This window comes from Vulpes lagopus, chromosome 24 (assembly GCF_018345385.1).
Source record: "Vulpes lagopus strain Blue_001 chromosome 24, ASM1834538v1, whole genome shotgun sequence".
Classification (NCBI taxonomy): Eukaryota; Metazoa; Chordata; class Mammalia; order Carnivora; family Canidae; genus Vulpes; species Vulpes lagopus.
In genome coordinates, this window is record NC_054847.1 from 39,857,086 (window position 1) to 39,870,373 (window position 13,288).

Below are 13,288 nucleotides of genomic sequence, written 5' to 3' on the forward strand. Positions count from 1 at the left end.
AAATAATTGTTATTTGAATACTTCAGGTACTTTAAATACATTTGTAAAGAATATGAATATGAAATTCTTTACAAATGAGCTGTTACTGAAAGGCAAAGTTACTTTTCCAGTAATTTCCCTAGAAGGAGATGACAAATACCTCTTAACTATAGGTGTACTGGAGGATATTATTCTTATAACGAGTTTAGTGTAATTAAGCCCATTCTTATTAAACACAATATATAATATTGAAATTTCACAATTATCTTACCTTCAAGAGGATTTAGGTAAACAATCAGTCAGTGTGGCATTCTTAAATCAAAAGATAAAGAAGCAGAATTTGTTTTGGATTTAACCATAATAGGAGGTGTACATTCCTTTTTCCTCCTTGCTGCTCAGGCTTTAGCTAGTGATATAAAGGCCCCTGGGGAGTGAGTAAGGCACATCCTGAAGGTATTGACATTATTTATTTATTAAATTTATTTATTTATTAAATAAATAAAAAATGAAGCCAAATAAATCAGATTCAGCCAAGGTTTGATGTATGAAATGTATTTAAACTCTGAGGAGACACTTTATCCCTCTTCTTAACATTTTGGGGATGTATTTTTACAAATGATACACTAAAACAACTCATGCATGGTGTGCAATTTTCTGTTTGCTATTTTGAATTTTACTGATGTTTCTAGCTTATAAACACTTAAAAATGTCTTTATACTTTTATGCAGCATTTTCTTTTAGTTATTTCCCCCTTCAAATGGGTAGTGTTTTTTTCCAGTATTTATTTTCCAACAAAATGAAGTTGAAGCTAGTAAAACAAAATTTCATTAGAAAGACAGAAGTCCAGAATCTTTTGCTCTTTACTTATGTCGTCTTTATTATATGTATTAACAATTAATAGTGATGTGGAGGCCAGGAAAATTCTTATTCTTTCACATCTTGGGTACTTAGAAAATCAGTCAAATAACTAGCAACAAAGATTGGCCAGCTGGACCTCTTGACTTTTACTTAGGAACTTATTATAGGTGGCCCACTGACCTAGGTGGTGGCTGCTTCTGCATGGAGCTGTTGATGTGCTTCAGGGACCAGCTCTCTCCTCTCCTTCTTCATATTTGACATTTCCAGTAGGCGAGTAGAGTCCTTCCCACAGGCCTTTGACAAGGTCAAAATCCGGTCTGTTTGGGAAACAGTGGCATGCTGTTAGTAATGACTGATTGTATAAGATGCTCTTATCTCACCATTACCAAGCTAAAATAGCATTTTCATGTGTCTATTTTTATCATGTTTGTTACAGAACAAAAGTGATTCTCACATCAAAGACATCATGCAGAGACAGTTACTAGGTGTTCTCATATAGATGCAAATGCCAATAGTGCTTGCCATATATATTAGAAATTAGTGTAGGAAGTCCTGTCACTTTGCTGTGTTATCTTTTTTGTTTGTTTGTTTTCTGTCTCTGAGTTTTCTGAAATACTCTTGTTTTTACATTTACTTTATGAAATATGCATTCAAGTCATTTTGTAAAAACTTAATTATCTAATAAAAGGTAGCAGAGAATTGTGAATCAAAGGGTATTCAAAATTGGATAATCAAAAGCATAAGTGTCAATTGGATTTTTCACACAAGTAAAGCCTTAGTATGTGTTATTCTTGCTTAATACTTTATTTGAAATTGTCAATTCATTTTATTGATTATATAAGATGGTATAAATTTTCTGAAATTCCTTGGTAATGTATACTTCAATCCTATGCAAAACATTTGCCTGTTAGTCAATTGATGGTATCTTTAATGAATTTATAAGTGCAATTTGTGTAGTTTAGTCTGTAAGTTTTATAAATATTTTCCTTTTTAAACATTTTTACTTATTTAAACTGATAATTTTGTCTTGTTACTAAAATTACCAGAGAGAATCAGGAAGTGGCACTTCAGCCCAATCTTTTGGTATTAGAGGAAGAGTTTAGTAGCAAGTATTTTCTTCACATTTTGACCCTTTGCCTGCAGTATTAATACAGTGGAGATTTGATTTTATGTTTCTGTTTCACATTGTATGGCATTATCATCAGCTTTTCCATATCTCCTACATTTTTGTTTTGTATTCTATTACAAAAATATACCATTGGACAGGCAAAGGCACAGAGGATGAAATGATTAAGAAAAAATGATACCTTTCCAAAATCATGGTAAAACCAGTATAATCAGTTTCTTTTTTTCCCTATGGATGATTCACTCTGGAATTTTGAAGGAAGAGGTTCTTATAGTGGAAATATGACTGTCTTTGCTACCTCCCCACCAGGAGCTCCCTATACAATTGTCCCTCCAGTTAGGTACCCATTAGTTTCCTTTTAGGTTTCCATAGTATTATCCTAACTCAGGACTTTATTTTTTCACATGTAGGCTTTCTTTATTGGTTTTCCTGTCTTCTTTATCTACCTTCTAATCCATCCTGTACTGCGCTGGCAAATTAATCTTAGGAAGTGTAACAACAGCAACAACCTTTGGTTCATGTACTGTTTTAATTAAAGAAAAAAAATTCTTCCCTATAGCTTTTATGACAAGGCCTTTAGCAATGTGGTATCTTCCTACCTTTGTCTTTGTTTCTTTTACATAGACCAGTTGCTCTGTGTGAAGAACAATTCTTTTTTTTTTTTTTTTTTTTTTGCAAAGAATAATTGGGCTTTTCTCTACTACTTCTTATCTTTTATATCATCCCTATGTTGCTCGGGGTTTTCACTCATTTGGAACATCCTTTCGTTATTTTTTCTTTCCTTTTTTTTTTTTTTTTTTTTTTTTAAGATTTTATTTTTAAGTAATCATACCCAGAATGGGCTCAAAGTCACAACCCTGAGATCAAGAGTTGCATACTCCCATAACTGAGCCAGACAATGCCCTGGAACATTATTTCTTTTTATTTGCTTATTTGTTTAAATAGTCTCTTTAAGAAAATTTGAATAATAATAACAAAATCTTGCATATTTACCTGTGTCGTTACCATTCTATTGCTCTTTGTTGCTTTGCATAGATCCAAATTTCTATCTGGAATGATTTTCTTTTTGCCTAATATGTAATATCTCTTGTAGTGCAGGTCTAGGAATGGTGAATTCTTTCAACTTCTTTGTGTCTATAAAACTCTTTGTTTCATCTTCATTTTTAAGATTTTTTTTCTGGTTGGAAAATTCTAGATTGATAGTTTTTTTTTTTTCTTTTCCTTTTAATACTCCACCGTCTTCTTGCTAACATTATTTCCAATGAGATATCTGCTGTCACTCTTAGCTTTGTTCCTCTGTATGTGCTATGTCTGTTTTTTTTCCAACAGCTTTAGACTTTTTCTTTTTTTCTTTATTATTGATTTTGAGAAGTTGAATGTAGTTTTTTTCATATCACTTTTGCCAAGGGTTTGTCGTACTTCTTGGATATGTGGGTGTGTGGTTTTCAACAAATTTGGAAACTTTTTGGCCATTCTCTATTCAAATATGTTTTCAATCCTTCCCTGTCTTTCTTCTCTTTAGAGGCTATAGTTATGTGTTTACTAAGCTATTTAAAATTGCCCGCAGATTCCAGATTGTCTTTTCATTTTAAAGTTATTTTTCGGTGATCCCTGGGTGGCGCAGCGGTTTGGCGCCTGCCTTTGGCCTAGGGCGTGATCCTGGAGACCCGGGATCGAGTCCCACGTTGGGCTCCCAGTGCATGGAGCCTGCTTCTCCCTCTGCCTGTGTCTCTGCCTCTCTCTCTCTCTCTCTCTCTGTGACTATCATAAATAAATAAAATTAAAAAAAAAGTAATAAAAAAATAGTTATTTTTCTCTGTGTTTTATTTTATATAGTTGCTATTCTCAGTCTTCAAGTTTATTAGTCTTTTTTTTTTTTTTTTTTTACAATGTGTAATCTGCCATTCGTTCCCATTTAGTGTATTTTTCATCTCAGACATTGTAGTTTTCATCTCCTTAAGTGTGATTTTGGTCATTTGGTATCTTCCATGTCTCTTTATTCAAACTTTTGAACATCTGGAATACAATTATAATAACTTTTGGTGTCCTCGTTTGCTATTTAAAAATTCTGTGGCAGTTCTGGTTTGATTTTTATTGATTTGAATTTTGTCCTATCAATCATCATTTTCCTGCTTTTTTCCAGAATAGTCTGAAAGTGGTTAAAGAGTAGAGGCATTGAGATTAGCTTTTATGCTATTGCCTCTAGCCAATAAGAGATGATGGATTGTTACACCAGAGTGGTAGCTGTGGAGTTGGTGAAAAGTGGTTGAACTCAGTATATTTTGAAGGGAGAGTGAACAGGATTTGCTGATAGTTGGATAAGGGGCATAAAAGAATGAGATGGGTTAAAGATGATCCAAGGATTTAATCATGAGCAACTCAAAGGATGGAATTCATTTCTGGACATTTCTGGACATTGAGAAGACAATGGGAAGAGTAGATTTTGGAAAGAAGAATTAAATTTTTTTTATATTGAGTTGAGTATTAGACATTCAAGTCTAATTTTTTTTTTTTTTTTTTTTGTTCTTGCAGTACTTTTATTTGAAGGCTTTGTCAAAACTACAGCCTTTCACGAAGTATTCTGAGAAGGGAGAGGCAGAAAGGAGGAGCATGGGAGAAAGCTAACGTGTCTGCTCTACTAGCTCACGTTCGGGTTTTGTTTTTTTTTTAACATTTAAATGATATATTTGAAGCTGAAAGTGCTGTCACAGGATAGGCGTTTGCCTTTGCATCTCCCACACAAATCTTGACGATGGGGCCTTTTGGGGTCAACGTGGCGGAGTTTTACTGCGCAGGAGCATCTAGTCTGTTTACAGCTTTGGCAGGTGATATCCTCCACCCGATAAGGGTTATAAGACTTCTGGCAAGTTCTGCAGAACTGCTTGAAATAAACCTTGTTGGTGCCCTGCACGCACCACACGTAGGCACTTTCCCATCGGATGTTGCAGTCCTTGCAGTGGTAGTAGCCGTACTTCTGCTCTAAGAACTGGAAGCGCGGCCGCTCGGTGGCGGGCTCGGGGCTCCGCGGCGACGACCTGGGGCCCTCGGCGTCCGGGTCCGCCTGGCCTCCCCCGGTCTCCTCTGCGGGCCGCGGGGGCGCCTTCCTCAGGGCGCCACCCCAGGAATTTGGCCGGGGGAACCCATTTATGCTCTTCCTCTGCCTTGCCATCCTGCTGGAGCACCGAGACCACATCATGCGCAATGGGCTAGATTACAATGAGCTGGCCATGCACTTTGACCGCCTTGTGCGAAAACACCACCTGGGGCGCATCCTTCGCCGGGCCAAGGCTCTCTTTGCTGATTACCTGCAGTCAGAGGTGTGGGACTCAGAGGAGGGGGCTGAGGCCACAGCCCCATCTTGATCAGGCTCCTTCCAGCCCACCATCAGCCCCACCAGATCTCTGTTCTTTGCCATGAGAGCCTATACATGAGACCCCAGCTCCCTGCCTGCCAGCCCTAGACCCGTTGGGAGGGCAGGACCCTTTCTCCCCAGGTCTGAGAGTATGGGGCTCTGCTTTGGCACTCCTTTCTCAATTTATGTTGTTTTGTTTTTAACAACTGTACTTTGCACACACACACAAAAAAAATTGATGTTGATTAGTGAATTGTATATAGAAGTCAGGGGTTGAGTTGGGGATATCAGAGCAGGTGATGTAAACATGGGAATTCTTAGCACAGAGAAGATACTCAAAGTCATGACATTAGATGTATTATAAAGAGGATACAAGTAGATAATAATTGGGGCACTCCAGGGCTTAGATATATTTCTGTGATGTGAAAGAAATCAGCAAAGGAGACTAAAATGGACTAGCCAGGAAAAAGAAAATGAAGAGTGTGATTGCCTAGAAAAAAAAGTGTTTCAAGGAGTAGAGAGGAAGAACAAGTATTGCTGATTCTGAATGATAGTAAAATGAGGACTGGGAACTAAACATTGGATTTAGCAACATGGAGAGGAGGTTCTCTGCATATTTGGGTGAAATCTGATTTGAGTAAGTTTAAGGAAAAATGGGAGGAGAAAAATTTGTAGGTAGCAAATACAGAGGATGATATAAAAAATGGGATACCAGCTGGAAAGAGATATTGGGTCAAGCGTGTTGTTGTTATTGGTCTGTGTTGTTGTTTTTTTTAACAGGTGAAATAATTGCATGTTTTTATGCTGATGGAAATGATCATGTGCTGGTGGGAATGATCGAGTAGGTATGGGAAATAGATGAAGAAAAAGGGGAGAATTGCTGAAATGATATCTGGGCAGATGAGAGGGATCAGGTTTAAGCTACAAGTGTGTTAGGTTAGGTGTTTGGATAGTTCACATCTAATTATAGAGTAATATGAGTGGAGATATGGTAGTGGGAGCTGGTAGGACTTCTTTTTAATTGCTTCTTTCTAAATGAGCTAGGAAACAACTTTTCAGCCAGGTGAGGGTGGAAAATGGAGTGTTGGAGATTGGAGGAGAGAAAAGGTATAAAATAATTAGGAGAGTAGGAAAATGAAAGATCTGTGGAAATGTGGTCACTATTAAGGACCCCTTGAGATCAGTGGTCATGAATTTCAAGTGGATCTTTTAGCATGTTCTTCATTCATATTCATCTTCATTGTACAGGTTTGGCATAGGTGGAAAGTTGGATTTAACCAAGGTTGGAAAAAAAAAAAAAAAAAAAAAACCAAACAAACCAAGGTTGGAATTTGCTTGGCTGGTGCAAGGAAGTGAGATAAGAACAGAGCTGCAGTTATGAGGATGGATGATGAAATTTTAGTTTATGGGACATAGAGAAGTGAGGGACAGGGCAAGCATGATAGGCTAATGAACTGTTGGAGTCAGGGCTGAATGAGGAATTATTGTATCAGAGGATCGAAGTAAAGAATGGAAGCCACTATCAGAGAGTGGCATTTTTGAAGTTGGGATCATAATGGGATTTAGTTATTGGTAACAAGAAGATTATAATGTGACCATTGGCTGGGGTCAAGTGTAGGGCAAAATTTATTGGAATAGAGGAACTCAGAGAGCCAAGAGATCAGGATGTGTGGAAGAATCATATGTGCTGATGATTTTTGAACACTTTTGAACTTATAAATCCTGTTAGAGTATACATACTCTCCTTTTCATACATACACAAAAAGTTTCAGGTCACAAGTCCTTTCTGTGTTTTGCCTTCCAAAATATATTGGTCAAGATTCAGTGAACTGGTTAGTAAAACAGTGATTTGTGTTAATACTAAAATCACCATGAATTAATTCCAGGACTACTATTGGAAAGGGGACAGTGAGTCCAAAGTTAAGCCCTTTAAGGAAGGGGAAGGGCAAACTTGAATGGCATGTATATAAATACTCAGCATCGGGAATAATATATGTTTGGGTACTAGCTCAAAGACACAATAAAACTCTTGTATTTTGTTGACATTTAAGTTTCTGGTGTTCTCTATGGTTATTTTTCAAAATTGATTTGTCCTCTTTTAGAATGACTCTGGAGGAATGCCCAGTGAATTAAAGTAAACTTCATCATTATTTCACTGTTCTTATTATAATCTTCAGAAGATTATGTACAAATCCATAGAATGAGACCCTTCTCTGCCTGGTGTGATGGCTGTGTACTGTAGAAAACAAAGTGTACAAAGCTGTCTGCGTTATAGGAAGGAGTTGTGCCTAACTTAGACATGAAATGCATAGATAGAGATCAATGGAAACTGGCCAAATGAAGAAGCTTTGAAGTGGTTATAAGTTGAAATAGTAGTTATTTTCACAAATAGTAGTTATTTTCACAAATATACTGGCCAAATGAAGAAGCTTTGAAGTGGTTATAAGTTGAAATAGTAGTTATTTTCACAAAGAGAAACATTTGATTGGGTATAAACAATAAAAGTCAAGACATTTGCAGACAGAATGAGAAATTATAATTTTTCCTTGTTTTACAGAGATTTCCTAGAGAAAGAGAAGCTCCGGGAATTATTAAGGTAGAAAAAATGAGAATAGCAAAATTTAGCTCTTTTGTTTGGGATTGATAGACAACTTAGGGGAAGTTGAAGTCATAGAAATTGATATAGTAGAGTAATGATGTGGAGTATCAAGAAGACCGTCTTGGAAGTTGACAGTGGAAAAATTTAGGGGAAGTTGTTGAGGTCTCGGCTTTAAACTTGGCTTTCTTCGGTTTGGCACCTGCCTTTGGCCCTGGGCATGATCCTGGAGCCCCGGGATCAAGTCCCATGTCGGGCTCCCGGCATGGGGCCTGCTTCTCCCTCCTCCTGTGTCTCTGCCTCTCCCTCTCTCTCTCTGTGTGCCTATCATGAATAAATAAATAAATAAATAAATCTTTAAAAAAAAAACTTGGCTTTCTTGTGAAGTTGTGGTTGGGGCATTACAGGAGAAATGATTAAGATAATGCTGCATAGAAGGTCATCAGAGGAGGGAAGCCCTGAGGAAAGTATTGACACATAAAAAAAGACAAAGCATTTTCTTTCCCTAAAAAATGGCCAGAAGCAGTTATGGTGTTTTGTGCACTGACTGTGAATGTATATGTCTTCCAGGTGCTTTGGATCGCTGTGTGATGGGGATCACAGCAGTGGAGATACTGAATGCTTGCGATGAAGCCGTTCCTGCTGCAGTGGACTCTCTCAGTCATCCGGCGGTCAACCTAAAGCAAGCCATGACACGGCGTAGTCTTGCCGCTCTTAAAAACATGGCCCATCATAAGCTGCAGACTCTTGCAACTAACCTCTTGGCTTCTGAGGCATCTGACAAAGTAAGTTTTGTATGTGGGTTCATGTGTATAGTCCCCATTCCACTCCATTTTATAACACAGTTTGGCATGTCTTAAGGAATACCTTTTGGGAGAGGACATTGAAAAATAAGCTTCTGATTTTTATCTATCCAACATCGTTTTTGCTATTTCAAGTATTTGACTTTTTTTTTTTTTTTTAAAGTAAGTATACTTACCACTTAAAATATTTAAAAATGATTCTTATGGAGTCAGGTGATTTCCATTTCTTAAATGAGAGCAAATATTTCTCTTATCTGTCCTTTTGCTTTTTTGTCTTCCCGTTGAAAGATTGAGCACTAACTTTTATCTTTAGAAATAAAACAATAATTTAAGTACAATTAAGATGTTTCTAATTGTGACTGCTCATTTGTTTTAAAAGCAGAAGATTCTGATTTTAGTAAGTTTAGGACATTATAAGGATTTAGGGAGGATATTTGAGGTACAGTAGACTTGTGGAAGTGCCCTGGGACCTGAGATCAATCACACTTTCCCTCTGATATTCACATTATGGCAGTAGTTACCTCTTCAGTTAACAGAAGATTATCCTATGAAAAGAAGAACAAATAATCTCAATTCATTAATGGGTTACTTGCCGTTAGTTTTATAGAGGCTAGCCACTATTTGGTTTGTGGCATTTATGTTCTGTGGTTAGAACTCGCTTGTTTCTGGTAATGGCTAAATGAAACTTCCAGAGAGTCCCAGCATTTCATCTGAGTCACACCTTAAAATTCCCAGGTGCATCCAAGTATTTATTAGAATTTATTAGTGGGTAACACAAATACTGTTATTTTCATTCTCTTATTCCGGAGTACCCCCCCCCCCCTTTTTTTTTATGGTTAGACATGTGGCTAAATAATGAACAACTTGAAAGGCTTATCTACAAACTTGAAAATTTGCTTGCGAATTAATGCTGAGAGCTGATGACATAAAATGCTCTTGGTGGTTCCAGTGACCCATGTCTTCTAGTAATTGGCAATAATATTTGATCATTCTATCTTTCCCCAAGATATTAAATGCATTATTGGCTTTGCTGTATTATATGTTTCATAGATTAGAATTATGAAATCCTTCTGCATTTTCTTTCATATTTTCTGTCCTATGTTCTGAAGTTTGAATAGAAACCATGGCTTAAATGCATTTGCTGTGCTTATAATTTCTTTCAAGAGATCACATAGTTATCCCTAGGAATTCACTGTTCATAGCACATTGTCTGATATTCCAAAATTTTTAATTATTTGCCCATTTATAAAATAGTATATGCAAGGACAAGTATGTATGTTATATAATTTTCAAATATATGTTTTTTCTTGTTGGTATCCCCTAGAAATAGAAATTTGGAAAAATAATTATACAACTGAAAAATTAAAAATAAGTGGTACAGTAACATTTATGAATGGCTTTTGTAAGTGGTCATGGTCCATTATGTGATTTTTACAATCTTGTTTGTCCCTGTTTTAATAGCGCATTTTATAGTGCAATTAGTGATAAAAGCACCAGATATCAGAGACACTACACTTATGTATTGTAAAATATATTGCCTGTGAACCTCCTCAGTCTTGTAGCAGTGGTAATTGTTGCCTGGCCTACAAGGAAAACAATTATAGAAGGGGGAAGGCTTAGGAAGCTGAGGCTGCAAGAGGGTAATCACTTTATGAAAAATGTATGTTGGCTGGACCATTAGGGATTTCTCTATTTTCTCATGTTGGATTTGAGACTCCTTTTGAGGGGAATATTTAAAGAGCTGTCCTCTGGACGGCTTTTTAACCTCAGGAGAAATAAAACCCACCCAAAGTTAAACAAAACAAAACATAACTAAGAGCCTCTCAGTGCTGTAGGATTGACTCTAGGATATTGGAACTAAGTTTTTTCATGGGTTTCTCAATAGAAAGTAAAATCTCCATGGGAATACTCTATAGAAAGAATCCTACCTTTTCTTTGTTAGACTAATGTTAACAGTTGAGCTATTTGGGAGTAACACATATTGTATATTGCTAATTTTGTTAATTATGCCAGGCATGTAGAGCCTTGCAAACAAAGATAGGGGATTTACTTTCCTCTGATTTTTTTCTTTCACTGGAAGATCGAGAGGATGTTCAGTGGAATTATTTACAACTGCACTGAATCCTTGCAAGATGTGTGTATCTGAACCCCTGTGTGTTTCTCTTAGGACAAGTATCTTAATTTCTCTTTTACCGTATTAACTTACATACTTTTCTGAGTCTTCCTACTGAAATTCAGCCTTCTTGCAGGCAGGGATTGTGACTTATTTATTGCTGTTTCCCTCATGACATCTAGTAGCAGCTGTGCAATAAATATGCATTGAATTGGATGATGTGTAACAGAAAGTGCTGATGGCCTCTGCTTCAGCCTCTTTGCCCGGGTCTTTTCCCTTCCTTCACAGTTGATTGTCTTGGCCTGATGATCAGATCTATTCCTGTTCACAAGGCCTTAGATGTGAAACATTTATTAATCACCTTTTGCCCTCCATTCAGCTTTGCATTCTCCCCTTTTGGTTTTGTCTAGGCATAACTCATCCTCCTTTGCTATCTCTGTATTGTCTGCACTCCAGCACATCTTGCAATTATGTCCGCGAGGCCCTCTCCTTTAGGCTGTAGAGCAGGGTTGCTCGGCTTCAGCCCTACTGACATTTTGGGCTGGATAATTCTTTGTTGTGAGGGGCTGTCCTGTGTATTGTAGGATGTTGAGAATCATTTTTCCTTTACCTGCTGTATGTCAGTAGTTGCCTCTCTTGCCCAGGCATGACCATCAAATAGGCTCTCAGTAATAGCCAAATGCCCTGTGTGGGGAAGAAGTGCCTCTGGTTTAAAACCACTGTTCTAGAAAAAAAAAGGTTGAGAAATGGTAGACAGAAATGGTAGAGATCCTACATCCCATATCCTATGTTTCTTTTCCTGTCGTCACCCTTTCTTCTTTAATCCCTCTCCTCTGAGGTTAAGGAAGCCACCCCTAAACCTTAGCCTCCCTGCCTCTTGTGGCATAATTAGTTCTTGCATTCTCTTTGTGCTCCTTAAATCACTTTACTTTGTATGGGTAATTTTTTCCCCTTTGTTTAGGTTTAAGGACTGTCTTCCCTATTGGATTTTGAGTTTTTTGAGGACAGGAGCTGAGTTTCTTATATTTTTATTTTCAGTGCTTTACGTAGTACATGAAGCATAGAAAATACCCAGGAAATGTAGTGTGAAGTTAGTGAGGAGGTGTAGCTTGGAATCATGTTGTGGAATCTGTTAGAATGCAAAGCTAAGGACTTAACCTCAGTGGGCAGCAATATGATATTGAAGAGTCCTAAAAGGAGATATTTGTTCAAGAAATATTTTGCCATGTCTGACATTTGTATGCAGGACACATACATATATTGTTTGGGAAATGAATTGTGAGGCTGTTGGGTTGATAGAGTCAGTGGGGCCCAGGGTAGGAGGAGGGAGAGGAAATGTTGAAGAGGGAATGGCTTGGAAGCTATTTTGTGGGTTGAATAAATAGGACTGATGAGCAAGAGAAGAGTTGAGACAAGATGATTTCAGAGATCCCACCCTGGTTGAAGGGAGAATGGCAGAGATGTTAACAAACAACTCATAGAATAGGCTTTGAGATTGTTTGTAATAGGAGACATCTGCCTCTTGTAGTGTTGGGAGATGGAGTACAAGGAGAGCAAAACTCCTCCAGTAAAGAAGGGGCATGATAGTGAGATAGAGGCGGGGTGGGATTCCCCCCCCCCCCCAAAAAAAAATGCTGGATTATAGAGCATGGGTTACACAATAGGCCGCATTTTGGGGTGTGTGCTTTCATTAGGATATTCCAGATATGGGGTCTTCCTTAATTCTTACTACAGATAGGTGAGTTAGTTATTATCATCTTCAGATGATAAACCTAAAAAAAAAACAGATAGAACAGGCATTGCAAACTTTTTCTGTAAAGCACTAGATAATAAAAATGTTAGGCTTTGTGAACACACAATCTCTGAACCACAGATTCAACTCTGCCATTAGAGTGTGATAGCAGCTACAGACAATAGGTAAAAGAATGAGTATAACTGATTTCCAGTAAAACTTTGTTTATACAAATAGGCAATGGGCTGGATTGGCTTCTGGGTCATAGCTTGCTGAACCCTGCATCAGAGATTGTCTTATCCACAAGGTTGTGGATAAGTTCTTCCATGGAATAGCCTTTGCTTCATTTTTGAAAACCAGTTCAAAGGAGTGGTTAAGAACCTGGGTTCCAATGATAGGCATATCTGTGTTTAAATTACATCTCTGGGGTGTAAGCAGGGTTTAGCGCCTGCCTTTGGCCCAGGGTGCGATTCTGGAGACCCGGGATCGAGTCCCACGTCAGGCTCCCGGTGCATGGAGCCTGCTTCTCCCTCTGCCTATGTCTCTGCCTCTCTCTCTCTCTCTCTCTCTCTCTCTCTCTCGGACTATCATAAATAAATAAAAATAAAAAAAACAAAAACAAAAAAAAACCCCAAAAACAAAAAAAAAAACATAAATTACATCTCTGTAACTTGCTGCCTGTGGGTGACCTTGGGCAAGTAACCTGCAATAGCCAAGGTCACACATATA

The 13,288-nt window shown here is 37.7% G+C and overlaps 1 protein-coding gene across 7 annotated transcripts in view; it reads left to right on the top strand.

Moving 5' to 3' along the window:
* The window catches only part of WDR7 (WD repeat domain 7), a 358,780-nt gene that overhangs the window by 69,818 nt on the left and 275,674 nt on the right, over window positions 1-13,288 (top strand). For all 7 annotated transcript variants that reach the window (XM_041739724.1, XM_041739725.1, XM_041739719.1 and 4 more), the window contains one exon: window positions 8,482-8,696. In XM_041739724.1, coding sequence (XP_041595658.1) covers window positions 8,482-8,696 — 215 coding nt within the window. The remainder of the gene's footprint in view (window positions 1-8,481; window positions 8,697-13,288) is intronic.